The sequence below is a fragment of the Paramisgurnus dabryanus genome, chromosome 18 (assembly GCF_030506205.2).
Source record: "Paramisgurnus dabryanus chromosome 18, PD_genome_1.1, whole genome shotgun sequence".
Classification (NCBI taxonomy): Eukaryota; Metazoa; Chordata; class Actinopteri; order Cypriniformes; family Cobitidae; genus Paramisgurnus; species Paramisgurnus dabryanus.
In genome coordinates this window covers 3,021,171-3,036,051 of record NC_133354.1, presented here as the reverse complement: position 1 = coordinate 3,036,051, position 14,881 = coordinate 3,021,171, and the positions used below count along the sequence as shown (strand labels likewise).

General features: G+C 35.9%; 1 protein-coding gene across 1 annotated transcript; it reads right to left on the bottom strand.

Annotated features, from left to right (window-relative positions):
- Nucleotides 1-5,763: 5,763 nt before the first annotated feature.
- Nucleotides 5,764-14,849, bottom strand: LOC135721559 (uncharacterized). Its single transcript, XM_065243899.2, has 5 exons — nucleotides 14,711-14,849; nucleotides 12,421-12,768; nucleotides 12,182-12,337; nucleotides 10,774-10,877; nucleotides 5,764-6,527 (listed from the first exon to the last, which is right to left on the bottom strand). The coding sequence occupies exons 1-5, from the start codon at nucleotides 14,766-14,768 to the stop codon at nucleotides 6,450-6,452; spliced, it is 744 nt and encodes a 247-aa protein (XP_065099971.1). The 5' UTR covers nucleotides 14,769-14,849; the 3' UTR covers nucleotides 5,764-6,449.
- Between the last annotated feature and the right edge of the window lie 32 nt (nucleotides 14,850-14,881).

Here is a 14,881-nt window from a genome sequence, read left to right as displayed (position 1 = left end):
TTAAACGATCCCAACCGAAGCATAAGGGTATTATCTAGCAAAACGATTGTAATTTTCGACTAAAAAAAATAAAATAACAAATATAATATAAATATAGACAAATAAACATATAAAATATGTTTAAAAAAAAAAGTACTTTTAAACAACACTGTCTCGTCTTGCACTAGCCGTGTGATGCGCCAGCGCAGCCTTGTGTATTACATAATCACGTCTAAAGGTCACGTGTTATATATGTGTGCACCATTTTAAACAATAACCTGACACAGAAAAGACATTAATTAGTATCATTCCACATACAACAACATCTGAACGATCCTTATTTTGGAAAGAAAGAAATAGTTATTTTAGGAATGTTAAACTGAATTGTTCTTCGGAGAACCAAATTCTTTAATCAATGTGAAGAACATTTTGTCGCACCTTTTTTAAGATTTTAAAGACTAAACCGTCTTCTTACAGTAGGAAAAGTGCTTTCCTGACTTCAAAAACGTACACATAAGCCTCCGGTAAAGACCACTGTCCAATGTTTTTTCATGAACACACACAATACAACACACACTCCCAACTGAGCTTCCAGAAGCATCTGAGTTTGCATCTGTCGCTAACATGATATTAATAATCTGACAGATGAAAGCAGAACTCTCCAGCCATCAAAAAAAAAAAAATATATATATATATACTATATATGAAATACATATAAAAAAACATTGAGGAGAAAAAATGTGAATACATTGGGAAGAAAAAGTATATGAACCCCTAAGAATGAACTGGTTTTCTACAGTGATTTACCATAAAATGTGATCTGATCATCATTTAGGTTACAACAGTAGACCAACACAATGTGTACAGTATAAGCTGACTACACAAAAATAATTCTAGTTTCTTGTGTCTTTTTTTAAAAGACCCATTAAACATTCACAGTGCTAGAGGAAAATGCGGATTTAATAGCTTGTTGAACCTCCTTTAGCAGCTATTACTTCAAGCAAGCACTTTCAGTAGTTCAGAATCAGACCTGCACATGGTTCAAAATGAATTTTTGCCCATTCCCCTTTACAAAACCACTTTAAATCAGATATATTTGTAGGATTTCAGGTGTGAACCTCTCTCTTGAGATCATTCCACAGGTTAAGGTCTGGGCTTTGACTAGGTCACTCCAAATGTTGAATTTTGTTTTTCTTAAGCCAGTCTGTGGTGGATTTACTTCAATGCTTAAAGGGATAGTTCGGCCAAAAACGATATTAAACCCATGATTTACTCACCCCCAAGCTGTCCGAGTTGCATATGTCCATCGTTTTTCAGACAAACACATTATCGGATATTTTAGAAAATATTTTATATCTTTCAGTTGATTAAATGTAATGTTACGGGGTCCAGCAATAGTCCACGACCTTCAAGTCCAAAAAAAGTGCGTCCATCCTTCACAAATTAAATCCAAACGGCTCCAGGATGATAAACTATTTTCTTAGTGACGTATGACAAATTCGGAGGGTGGGGGCACAGAGCAGCAGCAGAGAAACTCTGTACGCTGCGTAAGCTCTCATCCTGAATGCGCATCACTCTAAGATGGCGGCGCTACCGGAAGGTAGTTTATAACGTTAATAACATTTTAAATATGGGTATTTCTACAACACCGCACGGATTACCCACAGAAGACCTTTGTTTATCATCCTGGAGCCGTTTGAATTTAATTTGTGAAGGATGGATGCACTTTTTTGGACTTGAAGGTCGTGGACTATTGCTGGACCCCGTAACATTACATTTAATCAACTGAAAGATATAAAATATTTTCTAAAATATCCGAAAATGTGTTTGTCTGAAAAACGATGGACTTATGCAACTCGGACAGCTTGGGGGTGAGTAAATCATGGGTTTAATATCATTTTTGGCCGAACTATCCCTTTAAGGTCAGTGCCCTGCTGCATCAACCAACTTCTACTGAGCTTTAACTGGCAGACAGCCACCCTGCCATTATCCTGTAGGATATTTAGTTAAACTTGGAATTCATTTTTCCCTCTATGATGGCAAGTGGCCTAGGCCCTGAGGCAGCAAATCATGCCCAAATCATGATGTTCCCTCCACCATACTTTACTGTTGGGATGATGTTTTGATGTTGATAAGGTGTGCCCTTTTTGCGCATATTTTCCCAAACAATTACATTTTTGTTTCATCAGTCCATAAAATATTTTCCCAGTAGCACTGGGGTTTGCCAAGGTCCTCTTTTGCGAACTTCAGGCTCACAGCAATGTTTTTCGGGAGAAAAGCGGCTTCCTCCGTGATGTTCTGCCATAGACAGTGTACCTGTTCAAAGATTACGTATGGTAAACACATGAATAAAGATGTGTGCCAGTTGCAATGATGTCTTCAAGCCTTTAGCTGATACTCGTGGGTTCTTCTTTACTTCATTGAGTATTCTGCATTGTGCCATCTTAGCTGTGCGCCCACTTCTAAGAAGGTAAGTTATAGTATTAAACTGTCTCCATTTATAGACAACTGTAGACTGATGGATGTCTTAACATTTTGAGATTGTTTTGTATCCCTTTTTAGCCTTATGGAGTGCAACAACTCTTGATATCTTTAGAGAGCTCTTTCTTGCGAGGCATGGTTCATAAGAGCTGATGCTTCTTAAGGACAGCTTAAATGTTTAAGTGTCTTTAAATCAACCAAAGTAGCACTAAACCACACCTTTAAACTGTTTGCCAGCTTCTAACACAAATTAGCTTTCATTAAAGTAATAGGGCTTGGGTGCAGCATTGCATTGTGGGACATGGCGACCATGTTGATGGCCTCGCAAATGTAAACATACAGCAAGTCGAACGAGGAGAAGAAGCAGAGTTGGGAGAAAGAAAAAAGATGTTAAAATCCCGTAAAGGATGTGGAATTTACCGGGATACGTTAAATAGGGAAGACATGGACCGGTATGTGGACAAAATCAGAACTGTTAAAGGTTTGGATCCATATGAAATTCCCAACAAAGAGTGAAAAAGAGCCTTTTTAAGATAACAGCATGGTGGTTGTGAGAGCACGATTTCACGCCAATCTGTAAGCAAAGTCACATACGACTTAGCTCCACAACTCAGTTAATGCAGCAGTTTTGTAATACAATTTTTTGCTGTGAGCAGAGGGATAGCAACAGAAAGATGAATGTTGAAATTTCCCCGTATTTTGGGCGAGTACCCTGGGAATTTCCCTTATTTTTTAATGTTCAATGTTGACTTAAGCTATCTAAATTAATATTCAGATGTTGTAATTCACTGTCGTATATGAATGTAATTTATATGTCATGTATACACATTACTGAGGGGTTGAGGTTAATGTTTGGTTTCCTGCATAGAATGAAACATAATAAAGTGTTGTCCTTATCTGTCATTTTTTATGTAAAGTGTTACTTTTATTATTAAAACAACAACGGTTTACCATGGTTGAAATAATAACGCCAAATTAATCAAATTAAGACACACAACTGAGAGGGACTACGTCTATAAACAGACCGCAGAAGTTCGAGTAGCAGTAAAGGCCACCATGCCAAGTAATGACGTCACGACACCCAAGCCCTATTATTGTATGGGTTCACTTACATTTTCCTCCAGTACTGTGATTGTTTATGGGTGTTTTCAAAAAAAGACACAAGAAACTAGAGTTATTATATATGTGTGTTGTCAGCTTATGCATTTTTGTTTATTGTTGTGACCTAGATGAGGATCAGATTACATTTTATGGCAAATCACTGTAAAAAAAACTATTCATTCCTAGGGGTTCACATATTTTTTCTTGCAACTGTATATGTCTGTATGTGTGTGCATATATATAGGGAGAGAGAGAATATTACAAGACACAAACATTTGTCAGGTTGGCATAATGCAGTTTATTGAGTGAGTCTGTTATTGTGCCTGAGTTTCTATTACTCTAAGTGACAAATGTAGGAGTGAGAGAGACATCTATTATTACACCCTGTGAAGACACACAATCAATATGCAGGTGTCTTTTATCACAGCGGACACAGGTGAAACTGACAATGACAGATAAACAGATTGACTTACAGTCTGATTATACAGAGTTTTCACATGAACTGAGCAAATGCAGCTTTCCTTTGCAATTTGCAATGCGAATGTCGTGGATACATTGTAAGTTGCATTGAATAAATAAATCAATGCATAAACATAAGTGCAAATTAACAAAGTTTTATGGTGACTTTCCAATTAATTTCAATTATTTCTATGAAATTCTGTTTGTATCAAGAGAATGAATCATATACCCTCACATAAAGGATTATTAGGAACACCATACTATTACCGTGTTTGACCCTCTTTCGCCTTCAGAACTGCCTTAATTTTACATGGCATTGATTCAACAAGGTGCTGAAAGCATTCTTTAGAAATGTTGGATCATATTAATAGGATACTGTAGCATCTTGCAGTTGATGGAGATTTGTGGGATGCCCATCCAGGGCATGAAGCTCCCGTTCCACCACATCCCAAAGATGCTCTATTGGGTTGAGATCTGGTGACTGTGGGGGCCATTTTAGTACAGTGAACTCATTGTCATGTTCAAGAAACCAATTTGAAATAATTTGAGCTTTGTGACATGGTGCATTATCCTGCTGGAAGTAGCCATCGGAGGATGAGTACATGGTGGTCATAAAGGGATGGACATGGTCAGAAACAATGCTCAGGTAGGCTGTGGCATTAAAAAGAAGCCCAATTGGCACTAAGGGGCCTAAAGTGTGCCAAGAAAACACACCATTACACCATTGCATTAATGAGAAATTGAACAGGTGTTCCTAATAATCCTTTGGGTGAGTGTATATGGATGGTCATTAAAACTTTGCTAAAATAAAAAAACTGGTGGTGGCCTTTGCACAATACTGTAGTTGCCCTGAGGTGCTGCAAATATGGCTGCTAAGTGGAGAGACTTTCCATAAAAGATGTTGTGCATATAGAGATCATGACCTTAAATAAAGTAATGATATATATATATAAAATGTGTAGTCTCGATGTCAGAGATCACAGTAAACTGTAGCGAACATAACCTCAACTTCATTGTGTGTAATGAGCACTGACTCCATACTGAAAAAAGACACACAACACAAAAGTGTTCACTTTTTGTCTTGATCCAAATGTTTAAAAAATATAAGCTAATGCTAATGTCTTGCATCACTCCATAATTGGCACCAGAATTGACACAACAAAATGGCAATGACCACAGACGAAACTCACCAACGCTTTCACACACATATTGCATCTATTTTAACTAAGTGTGACAAACCTCTGAGAAAAGTTCACACGCCGAATGGCAGTGAAATGTGGTTAGGTCATTCACACCAATGCAAAATACAACAACCTTATATAAATATGGCACTGGGACACTACCTATTGTAGTACCTCTGTGGTACTAATAGGAACTCAAAGGTGGACTTTATCATAAAGGGTACAGATGGGGTAAAAATGTTTGTTTTTTTGACAGCGTAACGTTTCAGTTGTTTAAAGGCACGCAAGGGTGTGTTTAAAAACACTGCTCAGGTGCTCACCATGCACAGCCTCCGTGGTGGGTTTAATCTCGATTAATACAATATAAATATGCTTATAAACAATTAGTAAAAAAATGACATGTTTAATCTATTTGACTAGGATATAATGAGATCTGTGGTTTGATTTAACTGCTTTGTTTTTTGTTAAACAGCATGCATTAGGTTGCAAAGAAGGTCGACAGATAAACCCGTCTGCAGTTTCCGTTTCCTGTCACTGACCTCTCCAGACCACCAGAGTTTCCACCCTGCAGTGTCTGCTTATCTGTGTGAAGACACGTCTCACGCTTGATGCTTTCACAGACTTTTATTGTAAATGTCAACAGCAACCTCAAAATGAACATGTGACTCTCACAGACAGGTAAAAAAATATATTTAAAAAAAACATACATATATAATCATAGCTGGTTTGTGTTGTATTTACAGAATAAAACTTAAATAAACCCCTGAAGACCTGGGAAGTGTGTATTAGTTTGAAATACAATTGAATTCATTTCCAAGTAAGCAATTTGTGTTTAAAAGACATCTGGTGTCCTAACACAGCCCAAATGTCTAGGCTAAGATTTAATAGATGTCTTACCATAGCACAATAAATAAAACCAAACACCTTTTGCTTACATAATGGAGTATCATACATCTCACAAGATATGTGATACATGATAACATTGTGATTACAATTGATAACATGTAATATGTGATAACATTTTTACAGACTTGTAATGAAAGAAACCAAAAATTACAAGAATACAAATCTAACATGGCACCACATGCGGACAGCACATGTGAGCGGTGAGATTAAAATCAAATGCTCAGAATTATGAGCTGAGAAGATTTCCACTTTATCTTTCAAATCTGACTCTAATATTTACAAAAATACTCTCACACTTACAGTCAGAGAGAATACTTTACAAACCACTGACTAAAATGGTCTTTATTCTGCTTGTGATTGGTCAGCTTCTTCTTTATCTCTCTGTACATCAAAGTAAGACCAGTAAACAGGAACTTGATACTGTAAAGACAGAAAGAACATCAGTCAAACTCTCATCGTCTGAAATATGGATACGTTTTAATAAAAGTTTCATCAGAATATGGGAGAGATGTCACATAAAAGTGCACAGAAGAAATGAAGGAAAGCAATGTGACACATCAATGCATTTTGAATCTCAAAACTCATGCGGGAATTACAAATGTTACTCAGATATTGTACATTATGGCATCATGTTTGAACTCAAGCAGGGCTTTCACTCTATTATTTACCAGACGAATAGCTGACAAAATATCTTGCTATCTGTTTGAATCCAAATACCATTTTTTTTTCACACAAAGGTCAATAATAATAATAATATTAATAATATAATGCTGGGTTCATTTCAACCCAACATGGGTCAAAAAATAACAGACTCGACCCGTTAGGTTGTAATTTAACATGCTGGGTTGTGCTTTCCCATTGTTGGGTCGAATATAAATATTTTGGATTTATTTTTGCGCTGGTGGGTGCTCGGCACATCACGCGACACTTAGGTTGCTTAGCAACGGCAGATGCTACGGGAGCACCCAAGCGCTTTGGAAAGAAGGAGGAAAGTGGCGCAATCGCATTTTCCACACAGTTTTAGACGCGAAATGTGAAGCGCCGCTTATTCAGCTTATGCATTAAAGCACTTTATACCACGGGCCGGTCGAATGCATATTGGTTGTGAAATGTTCCAGGGGTGTTGATTGTTTTTCTGTAAAACACACACGTAACCTGTTAAATGTCTAAAAATAACCACCAGAGCAATTTCTTAGAAATTTCTGTGGTAACCGTGGTATAAGCGCCATTACGCCTGTTTCACAAATACTCCGTATGCAGTGCGTTTGCGTTGCGTATTGCAGTACGTATGCGGTGGGATCCGTCAAGCATCCGTTGTGCTTTCACACATACTCCGTTTGCAGTGCGTTGCTAACCGCTGCTTCTGCGTATCAAATGATCATGTGATTGATACTTTCTGTTGAAAAGCGCCTCATCAATAAACAATATAATAGCCTGCTGTGTTTTTTTTTTCACAAAACAATATACTTTAGAAATTATTTGATAGACTAGTTATGATGTTTAAAATCTCTAGTGTAGTGGTCAGGACACATGAATGGATCAAAGGTCTATTTATCTCCACATATATCATAAATATAAATTAGCATTTTAACTTTTGAAGAGAAAATATAGGTGACAGGCATGGTTACATTATAGGCTACATTTCCTACTATTTATATATTTGCATAGAAGAGAGTATTTATATAACGGCAATGAACGTCTCATATGGCAAGAAATAGTCTCACATAATTAAAATAACAGCATAATGACATGAATAAACAGACAAGGAAGCAAGAGTGACATGCAAATTGTATTATTATTACCGGAAAAACAGCAATATTACTGAAATAAACTCTGAGGTAAATACGCCAAACGCTGTTATAACTGCAACAAGTCTAAATAAGATCAATAACAATTGGAAAAAAACATTATTATCTCCCAAAACGTTATATGACAAACATTATATTTAAAGCAAATGTATTCTTACAATCATTCAAGATCCACACATATTATTCCATATTACTCCCGTTACTGAGCACGTTCGTCTCTCGCCTCGCTCTGTTATAATAGCGCTGATTGACAGGTGCGCTTCTCCGTCTTTCAAACAGATCATTTTGTATAGTTCTCCTTAGAAAAATTAACCATAATTTTAACTATTGACAAAACGGTTATTGTCAGATTGATTATGATTTGTATTACCTTAGTTTAACAAAAAATTCCATGGTTATGGATATTGTGATGAGACAAAATTTGGTTACTGTTGTTTTACTACTAAAAGACTATGTTAGTATAATTAAACAATGGTAAAATTAATAGCATACTTTATGTATATGCATGTATATAAACACAGTAGAATATTTAACAAGATGTTATATATATAATTTTTCAACTCGTGGTGTTTTGCTTTAATTGCTTCATACTGGGATTAAACAAATAAGATTACAGAAAAAACTACTGAAAAACTTTATTTACATCCATTTAGAGTGAAATTATTGCATTTTTGTGTAAATCCGTGTTCATTCTGACTACAAAACATGCGCTATCACTTTAAATCAGTGCGTGCAGCTTGCGTGCTGTACAGCAAAAATAGACTCGCTGCCGAAACGATCGCAGCACTGCTGCACCGCACCGCATCTACAACGGACCGGACGGACCGCATACGTATGCTGTGTGAAAGCTCTAACCTGTTAAAGGACAAGTTCGGTATTTTAGACTTAAAGCCCTGTTTTCAGATTGTTTATGGTCAAATAGAATGGTTTGACTGAAATTTCGACATTTTCGGCTGCCCTGAGAATTTTCGCGTGTTTGTGTTTCAGCTCAGACCTCTACAATGGGTCTATAGGTGCACTGGAACAATCCTTCCTAAAATGCATTAAACTTTCGTTTACAAAGACGTGAAACTCACCGAGTGGTCAGGGTTGTTTACTGGTATGCTCACACAAAAATCGCTGCAAAAGACGCATTCCAACAGGTTTTATCGTAGTTTTTACCAACTCCATTGACTGTATTAGACGTCCTGTGAGGTACGGTATTACTCTGCGCCGGGAACTTTGTTTCTATTCTTGCAATTGGCAAAGGCGGATTAGCGCCACCACCTGGGCTGGAGTGTTTATTATTCAAGCTCTAAGCGGAAGAATGTACGGGTGTGAGGCGTTTGGGGAAATAGGTCCACAAGTTAACAACGAATGCTAAAACAGCTGTTGGAATGCGTCTTTTGCAGCGATTTTTGTGTGAGCATATCAGTGAACACCCCTGACCACTCGGTGAGTTTCACGTCTTTGTAAACGAAAGTTTAATGCATTTTTGGAAGGATTGTTCCAGTGCACCTATAAAGCCATTATAGAGGTCTGAGCTGAAACACAAACACGCGAAAATTCTCAGGGCAGCCGAAAATGTCGAAATTTCAGTCAAAACCATTCTATTTGACCATAAACAATCTGAAAACAGGGCTTTAAGTCTAAAATGCCGAACTTGTCCTTTAACATGGCTACGTAAAAAATTACGCACCGCAAACGCACTGCATACGAAGTATGTGTGAAACAGGCGTTATACTACGGGTCCGTTGAATGCTTGAATCTGATTGGCTGATGAATGTTCTGAGGTGTGCAATTATTTTCTGGAAAACGCACAGCGAACGTAGTTCCAGCCAGCTCTCTTGACCGCATTACAGTTCCGTATCACTTCGCATAGTTAACTCTAATAACGGACTAACAAAAACAACATGACAGACGATTTTCCGAGGCAATAACAGCGCTGTTTAGAGACGCACAGAGGTAGCCTCGTTTACACAATCTCTTGCTCGCTCTCTCTCTCTTTCTCTCTTTTGCGCTCTGTGTCTCTGTTGCTCTCTTTCTAATAACTTCATTCATAACTGCATTAGAATGCTATCAATGGCTCAAGCCTCCATTGCCAGCTTTAAAATGACGTTTTGAAACAAGCAAAGAGCTGTTGGATGAGACGCAGAAGAAATAGTCCTACTCACAATAGCGATTTAAGTACAAAAACCAGACAAATCCCTTTAAATATATCATATGATCGATGTCTTGAGATGTGGTAACCTGTGTGGTAAGCGGAATAATTGACTCCGGGCCGTACAATTATTACCACCTGGGGTGTGCATTAATTTCGAATAATTCAATGTTCATCAATTATTCGAAAATAATAATATATCAATTATATATTTAGTGTTGTCTTTTGCGTTATTATTTTTTTCTTTTTCAATTATTATTATTATTATTATTATTAATTATTCCTGTTGAATTATTGAAAAATAATGCACATCCAAGGTGCATCACCACCTTGGGTGTACATTATTTTTCAAATAATTCAACGGCCCTTCGTCAATTATTCCTTACTTATTAACTCCGCTCCTTTGAATTTTTCAAAAATAATGGACACCTGCGGTGTAATGGCAATCCCCTTCACGCCGTGCCGCATTACCACATTGAGTGTGAATTATTATTGAATAATTCAACGTCCGTCATCAATTATTATTATTAATTATTCCTTACGTAGTATATATTACAACTACAAAGAGAGGTTCCCGGATTTGAATTTTTAAAAATGAAAATTAATTGAGCATATATAGTCTTTGAAGCAGCACACTCATTTTGAAATGTAAACTGTGGCGTATTCCCTAGTATTTAAATCCAAGCTAAAATAGCATTTGACTTAAGATGGTGCTTACCCATTGAAGAGATCCTCGTGAAGAGTTTGAGTTCAGCTCCTCCGACTCATTATTTTCATGCTCCTCTCCATCACTGTGAGGTGTCTGGTGAATGACCACTCGATCTGTAAAAATACATCAATCATTTAGGGATGGTTTTGATTTGGTGACTTTGTCATTAATATAGGACTTGACTTTCTAAACCCTATGATTGCTTTTTTTCTAACAGATCCATGTAAGACACCTACATGCATGTTACTAATAAAAATATCTGCCAATGGGGTGAAACAAATAAGTTAACTTTTTTCTAAAACACTTAACTCAAGAAAAAAATTCTCACCCCATTGGCAGATATTTTTTGCTTGTTTAAAGCACATATTCACTTAAATTGTATAACTTTTGTCTAAAAGCTAGACTTATTTTCTTAGGTCATTTGCTCATCAAGTTTTGCTCATTACATTTTAATTTAAGAATTTTTAGATATTTGTACTAAAAACAAGACAAAAATACTAAGTAAGGAAGTCATATTTTGCAGTGTGGATGTTCAAAGGCATTGTTGTAAACAGGTCTCATGTACTTTATAGTGTTGTTTTTTGCTTTATTTGTAATTCTTGTGCAGGAGCCCACACATACAACATCTGACAGGTGAAGACATTAAAGACAACTCGCACAGCAAGGTTTCGACATGGGCTGTGTTATTTTTCATTTTACATGCACTTGCATCATACGCTGTAAATCATAAGTTTGTGTGTTTGTTTTAAAGTGTCCGCGCTGTGCAGGGTTCCAAATCTAAATCAAATGTCAAATTCCCTTACTTTCACTGACTAAAAAGTTGAATTTCCATGATGCCATGTGCCTGGATGGGGCAGTAAACACCGTGAGTTTATAAAAATGTAGCTTAAATGTGTAAAATGACTAAACAGCTGTTTACATTGTAGTCAGCGGAGGCTTGGACCCAGTAATGGTATTCCTCAAGTCACAAGTTTACAAGTGGATACATTTTGATAAATTGAAACTAAAATTTAAAGCAACAAATAAAAATTCCTGACATTCAATATCTGGAAAAGACCTTTTAAAATTCCATGATATTCCAGATATTCTATGACCCGTGGGAGCCCTGGTAATAAATGTAAAACCCTTCATTGAAACACTTCATTGAAGCAATGTCTATGTTATGGCTGCATAAGAGCACGTATGTGATGTCTATGTGCTGATATACAGACATAACAGCACAACTGTGACATTGCTTTATACTATGTTTAACAGACAATATAAAGTGTGTAAATATAAATATGCAAGTAAGTAAAAAGTCTTTAATCCATAAACCACTTAGAATTAAAGAATGGGGTAGATATTCAGCAAACACTACATTTCAAGATTTAATATGTACTTTGGCAGTAATGCATCTGAGATTTCAACTGATGTGTACCTGATTTTTTACAAGAGTTCTTCATCTTGCAGACAGTAAAGATCAAGCAGAGGGTCAACAGGCCGACAGCAGCGGCCAGAGACAAAGGCAGGGTCAAATGTGAAGATTCAACGTTTTTTATGATGGAAGGTGGTTGAACACTTGATGTAACATTGCCTGTATAGGATGATTAAAAATATTTTGTGTTCATTTATATATTCTTCAATATACTGTAGATGAATGTGGAGGAGGAATCTCACCTGTAGTTGTTGGTGTCTTGGTGCCTTGTTCTTTGTTTTTGATTGTTAAGATGGTTTTACTTCCATTGAATTGACGCAGGAATGGTATGTCTTGGATCACTTTACATACATATTCTCCTGTGTCATTTGGAGTTATGTTTGTGATTTTAAGAGTAGTGCAGTTTCCCACTGGAGACTTTTGAAACACCTGACTTTCTGCTGAAACCTTTTTCTCATTCTTTAACCAGTCGACTTTAAAATCAAATGTTGTCTTTGTCCAGCAGCAGGAGATTTTAGCAGATTCTCCCTCATTCACAGTAATGCTGTTTGGGCTCTGATTCACAGATATCTCCTTATTCAGACCTGTGACTGAGAAATACACATAAAAACACATGGGTTATTGCCATAAAGTTGTTTTAACAGAGATGCAGTGAGCCGATTCAGTGATCACCGTGTGCATCTGTCTTACAAATTTCATGCACAAATCTTATTTTAATAAACATTGTTTTAAAAAATGTAAAAGATTATCATATTTTGTGAAATTTTAATTTATGATGTCGTCCTGTCATTAATGTAGATTTAAAAAAGCATTATGCAAGGTGGTTTCAATGCACAGTAATAAGAGTCCACATGAATAAAATGTTGATCATAGGTGTGAATTTAAAGCGAAAGAGTTAACAGATAGTTCTCATGTATAAAGGTGAATGTGACTAAAGATCGGTGAAGATAAAATATCATACTCCAGATAAACATGACCCTGGACCACAAGGGTCTTTTTTATTAAGATTTATACATCATCTGAAAGCTGAAGAAATAAAATGAAGAAGTATGATGTTTGTTAGTATATGACAATATTTGGCCGAGATACAACAATTAAAAAATCTAAATATTGAGAAAATTGCACTTAAAATTGTCAAAAAGTCCTTAGCAACACATATTACTAATGATAACTACATTTTTGATATATTCACAGTAGGAAATTTACTAAATGTCTTTATGGAGCATGATCTTAGCTTTATATCCTAATAATTTTTGTCATAAAAATCAACAATTTTGACCCATGCAATGTTTTATTGGCTATTGCTACAACTGTAAAAAAAATTTGCTGTAATTATGCAGCTGGTTGCCAATAACTTACTGTAGAAGATAAAAACTAAAAATGTTTCATGTTCATTTAACTTTGAACAAACTGTTGCCAGTAAATAACATCAATGAAAAATCTACAGTAAGTTACTGGCAGCTAGTTGCCAGTAATACTGTAATTTCTACAGATATTTTGTATACAGTGTACCCGTGCAAATTATGACTTTTTGTGGTCCAGGGTCACAAATATGAAACATAAATAAATAACGAAATAGTGTTCATCTTTTTGAATGCTATTTGTTTGTTATTTTCTATATGCTTTAATAATTTTTGGGGTGAGTATAAACTACACATGCACACTTTGACTCTGTATATTCATTAGATTTGTGGCTGTAAATTTCTCTAAGGTTTTGACTTAACATAATTCATTTTACTTGATGGTAGATTTAGAAACATGTCGTATGGTTGTTCAGTCCAACTTCACAAAATCAATAAGGTACGTTGTGCAAAATGGAAGTAGTTTTTTGTTATGTCCTGAGTAAATATTGGACAGAACCAACTATTGGTGTATAAATGGGTTGTTGTTACCCAACTATGTGTTAAAACAACCCACCATAAGGATTTTTTTGTACATTTGTAATCTTTAAGCGCTAATAAATGAATGTGTGCCGATACACATAATAAAGCAATACATTTTTAAAATCAACTCTTGGATTTCTTTACCTTTCCACATCACAACTGTTATTGGTATTGCCAAAAATTACATTTATAAACATATAAATTATTTTACAAGTCGCGAAGAACAAGAGCCTCAAAGTGGATGAATTTTAGTGACTTTTAAATGAATTAAACAATTTTACTGCAATGTATTGTATTTTATGCCTGATTTAAACTGCATGTAATCATTTTAATTGGTTTATACTGCACATCATAAACATTTTAAACATTTAACATTCTTTATAATGCTGTAAACCCTCCAAAAATCTGTAAGTTACTATGTATCCAAGTATCTGTTAAAGTGAATTTTTCACCAATCATGGTTTAATCTTACGGCATATTCAATTTACTAAATGGATTAAAATGGTCCAGAAAAACATAATCAGGATAGAAAACAACATCCTCGCTGAATGCCGTAAGACAGAATTCATTCTCAGCCTTATACAAACATTTAATTTATAGGATATCATATATTATTATTATCTTTTGTGTCTGTGCAGGTGTATCTTACCTCTAAAACAAAGGCATGACATAAGGAGCCCACACAGGAGTTTACAGAAACACTTCATTTTCAAGCATCTGTATAGAGTCTAAACTCTGCCTTACTCCTACATCAAACATATGACATATGAAACAACCCCAGCTTTCCTCTGACCCCCCCTCACACCACTAACTTTGTCAC